Source organism: Cannabis sativa, chromosome 2 (assembly GCF_029168945.1).
Source record: "Cannabis sativa cultivar Pink pepper isolate KNU-18-1 chromosome 2, ASM2916894v1, whole genome shotgun sequence".
Classification (NCBI taxonomy): domain Eukaryota; kingdom Viridiplantae; phylum Streptophyta; class Magnoliopsida; order Rosales; family Cannabaceae; genus Cannabis; species Cannabis sativa.
Window position 1 is genome coordinate 61442733 of NC_083602.1, and position 8978 is coordinate 61451710.

The following is an 8978-nucleotide window of genomic DNA, read 5'->3' on the forward strand; positions in this document are numbered from 1 at the left end:
AGACGAGCAACAATGAACTTCCCTTTTTTTTTACTGCAATAGCCACATTAAGCTTGCTGAATTTCTTCCTCAAATGACAGATTTTTCTCCAATACCAACTAACATCCTCCTTCAATTCGTACTCCCAAAAATCAGTAGCTTTCGTATAGATGTTATTGACCCATTTAACCCAAAGAATATCATGCTTATCCATGATTGCCCAAATGAACTTACCAAGGATAGACTGATTCCAAGTAGGACCACTTTTGAAACCAAGACCTCCAAAAGGTTTAGGTAAACAAACCTTATCCCAAGAAGCCAAATAGATTTTGCTTTTCTCTCCCTTAACTCCCCTTTAAAAATCTCTACAAAGCCTCTCAATCTCTTTAATGAAACTTTGAGGAAGAATAAAAATGTTCATCTAATAGTTACAAAGACCAAGTAACACCAAATGAATAAGCTGAATACGACCTGCATAAGACAAATGCCTCATAGCTCAAGTGACCAGCCTCATTTTTATCTTCTTAATGATTGCATCACAGTCTTCACGTCTCCACTTTGTTGGTCTTAGAGGAACTCCAAGATATCTGAGCGGGAAAAAACCCTCTCCAAATTGCAAGTCTTCCAAAATCACCTCTTTATCAAATGTGTAAACACCCCCAAAGTAAACTAAAGATTTATCTTTGTTAGAAAATAAACATGTTACCTCAGAGAAGCTTTCCAATGCAATCTTTAGGTGATGGACAGCCATAGGAGAGCCTTTACTAAAAAGGATAAGATCATCTGTAAAGCAAAGGCTAACCAATTGAAAACTTTTGCACATAGGATGAAACCTAAAAGAATGCTTGGTTGTTTCCTTCATAAGACTTCTTGAGAGATACTCCATTATAAGCACAAACAAGAGGGGAGACATCGGGTCCCCTTGCCAAAGCCCTTTTTTCCCCTGAAAGTTACCATGAAACCTTCCATTCAACATGATCGTATAAGAAGTACCTCTCAAGCACATCATAATCCAATTAACAAACTTGGAGGGAAAGTTTAAACTAACAAGTAAGTCCTCAACAAAGCCCCAATCCACAGTGTCGCAAGCTTTGCTAAGGTCAATTTTGATAGTACACCTGGGAGAGACAATCTTTCTTCCATAATTCTTTATCAGGTCTTGGAAAATCAAAATATTATGAGCAATTGATCTCTTCTTTATAAAAGCCCCCTGGTTTTGGTGAACCAACCACAGGAGAACTTCAGAGAGTCTTTTGCTCATAAGCTTTGTGATGCACTTGTACAAAGTAGAGCAGGAAGCTATTGGTCTATAATCTATTGCTCTCATGGGATTCTCCACCTTAGGAATAAGGGAAATGACAGTTTCATTAAATTGGGCAAGGATCTTACCCATACTAAAAAACTCTTTAATCGCACAACACACTTCAGCTCCAATATCAGTCCACATAACCTTGAAGAATTCAGAGTTATAGCCATCAGGACCTGGACTCTTCGACCTAGGGATACTAAACAAAGCTTCATTAATCTCCTTATTAGTGAAAGGGTGAATTAGCCTCAGTTGCTGGTTTAATTCAACCAGTTTCCATTCTCCAAACAATCACTGTTAAGACGTCTATTAACCGAGCTGCAACTACCCATGTAGCTCTTGAAATGGTCAATATAATGCTTCACCACATCGGGGTAATTATCAACTATTGTTCCTTGATTATTAACATAGCTAGCTATCCTATTTCCTCCCTTCTTTTCTTGATACAAGCATAGAAATAAGATGTGTTACCATCTCCTTGATTTAGCCATGTTACCTTACTTCTTTGGACAAGGAAACTTTTCAGCATTCTTTCATGGTGAAGATAACTCTCTGCAGCTGTTTTTTCTTCAAGAAGAAACATCTCAACTCTAGGGTTATTTTGAGCTTGCAATCTAGCTTCAAGGAACCTTTCTTTAGCTCTCTGATAGCCCATCTCCACATTGCCCATCCTTGTATGATTAAAAGCCTTCAATACATGCTTCAGCCAAGACAATTTGAACCAGATCCCCAATAAACCAGTAGAACAAACCGGTTTATGCCAACTTTCCAAAACCAGGTTTTTAAAGTCTCTATGCTCAGACCAGTAATTAAAAAATTTGAACGACTTCACCCCTATCGCCACCATAACAGCTGACGATATGACTATTGCACAATGTTTTGAAACCTCTTCCCAGCTAAAGGAAGCAGTCGAATTCGGAAATAAGTCCAACCAATCCTCGTTTTTAAAAGCATGGTCTATTTTAGAATAGATTCTGTCCTGACTTCCTTGATTGTTAGACCAAGTGAAATAGGATCCCTGCCTCTTCAAAGAGTCCACCAAACCCAAACTTAGCCAATTGTTAAAATCCTCAACCTCAGCCCTTGAGACCGGTGTACCCCCTCCTCTGTCTCCATAATTAATTAGGGAGTTAAAGTCACCTAGGAGAATCCAAGGCTTAACTGGGAACCTAAGATTAGCTAGGCCCTTCCATAACATCTTCCGGTCTTCAATGCCATTCATCCCATATACAAAAGTCACACAAAAAGCCTCAATATGACTAGCAAGTTTCACATAGCAATGGACATATTGGATATTCTCTTCTATAACAATCACCCTAGAAAAAGTTTGCTTCCAAATTAACAATAATCTACCCTCAATATTTGGGCTAGTATAGCTATCCCAACCAATAAAATTTTTTGACATCAAATCCTTCACCTTCTTTCCTTTCAATTTAGTTTCCACCAAAGCTCCAACTCCAATCTTCTTTATGTGACAAATGTTAATCACAGCCTCTTACTTTTTCTCTTTATTAAGGCCTCTAACATTCCAACACAAAATATTACAACAATTCATGATGATGGAAAAAAAGCACAGTCCCCCTGTGTCCCACTCTCCTTGTTTTGCAACATCTCAAAAGTATTCTTTTCTTTATGATAAGTCCCCTGCTCCCTAACTGTCCACTTACACTTAAGCAAATGAGCTCTCTTAGGGGTTTCCCAATTCCTTACTAAATCGTCCGCCCTGGTTGTAGCAATTAAACCAGTCGGCTTAACCCCCTGTTTAGAATTACCTGCTGCCTCAGAAGTACTCTTAACCCCATAATTCCCTAAGGTATCACCACCTTCTATCCTAAATTCATTCCCCATTCTAACCTCTTCCTTATCCTTTTAATCAGCTCCCATAACTTCAACCCCCTTTGTCTTTGTCTGATCAACAATATCCCATGTCTTCTCCTGTCCCGAATCACCTCTTTTCACTTCTTTTTTAACCCATTGTTTAGCCTCACCCTTCCTACACTCAGCCATGATATGCCCAAAACCCCCACAGCTCTTACACTTCACTAGCAACCATTCATAATCAACCCCCTGCTCCACTGATCTCCCTTTCTCATTGATGTAATGGATAACTCTCGGAGGTGTATCCGTTATATCCATTTCCACCAAAACATGAGCAAATTTGACCATGCACCTTTCCTTCGTAACTTTGTCTACCATAATCGGGTTCCCAATAGTACTAACTAAAGCACTCAAACAATTTTTCCCCCAATATTGCAGCCCCAAATCATGTAAACGAATCCATAATGTCACAGATTTAACAAGTTTCACAGCATCTAAATCAGTAGTCCAAGGTCTAGTAATTACCGATTTTCGATCGAATGGAATTACTCTGCGTTCCAGCACATGATCTCTAGTGGCGTCATCAGTGAACTTGACTATGGTGAACCCTCCATTCATACGCACGATCTGAGCAATCTCTAGTTTTCCCCACATCCTTTGTATAAAGCCTTCAAAAACAGCAAACAGAGGATTTGCTCCCAACACCATACAAATGACAGCAGAACTCCAATTAGCTACCTGCGTTTTCACCTCCTCTGCATCAATTTGGGCAATTTTAATGCCTTCCTTGATCAAAGGCTCCTCAAATTTCAATCGTACTTCTTGATCCTGTAGCTTAATTGTAAAAAACTTTCTCCAATGACTCTGAGAAAGAGTCTGGTGATCTTCATTTTCCACAATGTCAGCCCAGGTCTGCTCTTTGACATTCTCCTTCTCATTACCTAGGTCAGACTCTGCTATTTCCATTTTAGTCTCGCTTCTTCCACAATTACATCTGTAACCACTTCAGTATCCTGAGAATATCAAACCTCTTCATGTCGAGCCTCCTCCTCTCTCCTTGCTCCAGATTCTACACTCAATTCTCTGGTAACTGGCTTTCGGATCGCTCTTCGCTTCTTCGCCAGGGAAGAGAGCAAGAGAGAACACGCACGCCCTTTTAGGGTTATTTTTTTTTTTTTTTTGTTATGAATGTAATACTAAAAGTTGATGTAAATATATTATATTATTTTTTTTTGTCAAATATTATAATTTTTATATTTCTAGTAAATGATATAGTTGATCATATTCTTTTTAATAATAATAATGATAATAATAATAATGATGTTGAAATCAATAATGTAGAGTTTTAATGAAAATTTGGCATTTTAAATGGGTAGCAAAATTTAAGTAGTGGAGACATGAAGAAATTTAAAATAAGTGATTACTAATTTTTTTTAGTCCTAGATGAGGAAACGTAAGTTGACAGAATTTATAATTGAAAATTCAAAATTGTATTAAAATACCATTCTAAATAAGCATCCAACCTATTATACATTAAATTATAAATGTAAAAAAATTACAATTGATGTGCTGATGTGAAGAATTAAATTAACTAAAAATTTAATCAATAATTAATTAACAATGATAAAATTAATAATCGTAAATAATAATTAGAGATAAAATAAGAATGAACAGAGTAATCAAAACTAGAAACGATCAAAACAATAAAATAATAAAATCAATACAAAAATATATACTTGGTCAAGATCAAATCTGTTTATGATCAAAGTGCTTCACTGATTGCTGAAGACATCTATTTTCAATTGAGAAACAAAATATCATTTCGTTCTATTTCTTGTCAAATAGTAAAGGCTACTCCATTAGTAATGAAAAAAGAGGTTGAAGGGATACGTATATGTTGTTCAGGTTGATTAGAAGGCACAAAAATAGCTAATCTTAAGTGTCAAATTGTGGTAAACAATTAAAGATCGCTTTATCTTGAGATGTAGCTGTTGGAATTTATTTTACTAGGATCTTAGATCCACTCACAAGTATGTTGTTTAAACACCCTAAATATGAACTTTCTAAAACGATAAATTAAACACATATAAAGTTAAGAAAACCTTACATTGATGCAGCGGAATTAATGTCTCCTTCCACTCAGATCTCTAACCCTTGTATCCTTTCTGTAACAGATTATAATCAAGATCTGAGCCTGAATGTCCTTCTTCTTCAAGTTTGATCCTTCACAGTCTTCCAATCTATGATTGAGTTACTGCTTGTTATGTGTGGGCACTTACTCTTTCACTAGGGTTTGAAATTGATGAAGAGGAAAAGAGAAGAGGAATTTCGGCCAGGTATAGAAAGTGGGGAAGACTTAGTTTTTCTGAAGAGAGCAATTTCTGTCAGAAAGGCTATGAAAGCATGTGATTTGACTGAGCCATCACTTTCTATTTATAGGCAACTACTAGGTTTAGGTTAGGAATTATTTGGCATTAAAATAATGAAAATATTAATTTGAAAAACTCTCAATAAGTGGCCGGCCATGGTGTTGTAGTGGGCCCCACTTGATTTTGCAGTTTTATCAAATTTTATTTCTGTTTTCTCAAAAACGCCAATTTTCTAATTCTAACCTTTTAAATGCCAAAACTAATTATTTAATAACTAAAATAGATTGTTAAATAATATTGTCATTTAATTTAATTATTAATTAGACACATAAAGTCCATTAATAAATAAATAAACCTAGAAACTCTTTTCTTTACAATTTCACCCCTGCTTAGTGAAAATTCATAAAATTAGACATAGTCTAACTTTAGAATTATAATTGATCAATCACGAATCAATTAATGAGTCTTACAAGCAGAATGTTCTCAACTAGAATGGGGACCATGGATCTATATACTGAGCTTCCAATAAGTGAACCAAATTTACCAAGTAAATTCCTACTTATTAATTCTTCGTTGAATCCACTCTTAGAACTTAGAATTGCACTCTCAGACTTATATAGAGCATATTATATGTTCCACGATATCAATGTGCTATCTCATTTAACCACTGTTATAATCTTATTGTGATTTAAAGATCCTCTATATAGATGATCGACATCGAGATGGGATTTCTTTACCGTTCTGACCCCTCAATGTATTTTGCTCCTTAAAACACTTAGCTACCTGTAAATGGTGTTTAGTGATCTAATAAATAGTCAGTTAAACAAGAGCTCATCCATTTACTTCTATTTGCTAAGCTCGAAGGGAATCATCACTTGACTTCTATACACCAATAGAAGCTATAGATTCCATATTTATGTTTAGCACTCCCACTCAATCATACTATCATGTTCTCAAAATATATGTATCACCCTGGCCTAAAAGTAGGCTTAACTAATGAATCAAAGAACATGAATAGCACTCCTGAGTTGAGCCTAAGCATATCAGGATTTAGATTCTTTTAATCTTAAGATCAACTACTGATATTGACTTGGAAAGATATATATAACGGTAAGTTTGTAATATCTTAACTTAGTTGCCATATCGGTCCAGTCCAATGTATACTCAATACATTCGAAACTAGTATACTTTACTAATGTCCTGGAAAAAACATAACACTTACTCCTAGTGCAAGTACACATCATCGCTGATTATCACATTAGTGTAAATCCAATAACACTGATGAAACAGGGACCAAGACTTTTGATTCATATGATCACAATCATATTCCACTGTGTTGACGATACTGTAATTGTGAATAAACATATGATGTGGATTTAATTGATTCTGTGTGTAAACATAATAAACATATTAAACCATTAGCATGTAAAATTCATGCAAACATCAATCACTTCAAATTTCTTATATTGATAACTAATCAGATTGTAAAGAGTTTTATTTAGGGCATAAAACCCAACAAACTCCCACTTGTACTAATATAAAACAAACTGTGCAAATAGGTCAATCTAATGTCTTGATCTTCAGATCAAGTGTAGTATATTTGAATCCACCCAAACTTTTGAAACTAGTTCATAAGTACACTTATGAAACATCCTTTACTATATGCTTTACTCATCAAGGGATACTGAAATCTTTACTGTTTTAAAAGTACATCTGAATTAACAGAAGACATATCTCTCATATTTTAAAATATGTAATTGAGATATTACAGAGTAGACTTTTCTTCAGCAATATAACTTTCTAGTATTTTCGAATAGACAAAGTTATAAAATCCTCTCTGGTAGAGCTTGAATTATTATTCAATAATTCCTCCACCCCCAAAGTAAGCACCATCTCAAGAATCTCGAAATTAGATGGTGAGATGCAAGGATAACTGATACACAGTTCCTTAATATCTGACATATAGATCACTTTCATAAATCTTTCTTGAATATGTTCTAATGTTCTCTATTTGATTACATCTCAGATAGCTCCCACTCAATAGCAGATGTCTGGTTAAATAAAACTTTTAACCTCAGATTGTTTAGAGAGTTATCTAGTTGTGACTTTTTGTATTAGTCTTAAAACTTTAAGTTAAGACTAAGTCATCAACATAGCAGACTAGTACTTGAAGTGAAAAATACATGCCAGAGATAAAGTAATCAAAATTAAGATACCATCAAATTTTATGAGGATTAAGAATTCTAGGTTCAAGTCATTCGAATGGACTGAACTAGAGTTCTTTATCTTATTCTCATAATTCTGATAAGCTATTCCTATCCATGTGAATGGTTAGATTTGCTTTTCAGTAGTGTACTTAAGTACCTATCACAATTATCAACCTAATGAAGATGGGTATAGAATTTTAAAATTCTCCCACTCAGTTAAGGTAGTGTGAAACTTTAACAAAGAACTTTCAAAACTATCAAACTTTTACTTACAACAGTAAAACGAAATGGAACATACAAAGATAATAGCTGACTCATTATATTACTTCCATGTTTAAAGAAGATATGTGTTACATAAGGAATTGTGGAATAGACTCCACCCCTAAGAATATACATATAGGGTACGTGTGGATAACCTCCACCCCTAAGTATATAGAGATTATGATCCACCCCTAAAGGCTGTAAAGATCATGATTCTCTTAGTGTGATAAAGTTTATGTGGAGTTGAATACTATCCAGAGTTCATTAGATATAAAAGATCGTTGAACTGCATAGTTTTCTTAACTTGTCTCCACCCCTATCAGATCAAAAGATCCTTTTATTAAACAAATTCTTAATAATTGTATTAGAATTAACAATTATTAATAAACATAGAATTAATTTCTAGTGTTTATTTAATATAACTCTATGAAGAGTTGTAAATATTATAGAATTTGCATCAATAATAAAAACACTTACACATACAAACATACAAATATAATGTGGTAATAATTGATGAAGATAAAATAAATGAAGCTCAATCTCATAATTTGCAATATTGAATTTCGAAAATAAAGAATACTTTATTAATAATAAAAAAAAATGTATTGCAACAATATGAAAAAACAGGGATAAATATCCCTAACTAAAATTTGAAATCCAAATTGTCTTTAAACTAAAACAATTAATTCAAAAAAAAAAATTGAAGAGCTTCATCTTTATCTGGACGATTTCACCCTTTGGTCTAGCTTTTCGATCCAACTCATCTGAGTTCAAGTAGCTTGGCCTATAAGAAGAAGAAAACAAATAAACAAAGTTAGTCCAGAATCATAAATCCAATTGGATAATAATTCACTAAAACTCTTAAAGTTTATAAATTGAAATACCTTGTTTCTTTGCAAGAAGTTTAGGACATTGGGGTTTCCAATGACCTTTTTCATTGCAGTAGAAACACTTTCCTTTAAGTGTAGCATCACCAGAAGGATCAGTCTTTTTATTCTTCATGGCTTTTGTTCGCTTCTTGGTGTTCTTCCACTTCTT

At 34.3% G+C, this 8978-nt stretch overlaps 1 protein-coding gene across 1 annotated transcript; it reads right to left on the minus strand.

Annotated features, from left to right (window-relative positions):
* Nucleotides 1-334: 334 nt before the first annotated feature.
* LOC133034425 (uncharacterized) lies at nt 335-3133 on the minus strand. The gene is made up of 4 exons (XM_061109510.1): nt 2942-3133; nt 1782-2747; nt 485-1540; nt 335-400 (listed from the first exon to the last, which is right to left on the minus strand). The coding sequence occupies exons 1-4, from the start codon at nt 3131-3133 to the stop codon at nt 335-337; spliced, it is 2280 nt and encodes a 759-aa protein (XP_060965493.1).
* Nucleotides 3134-8978: the final 5845 nt, after the last annotated feature.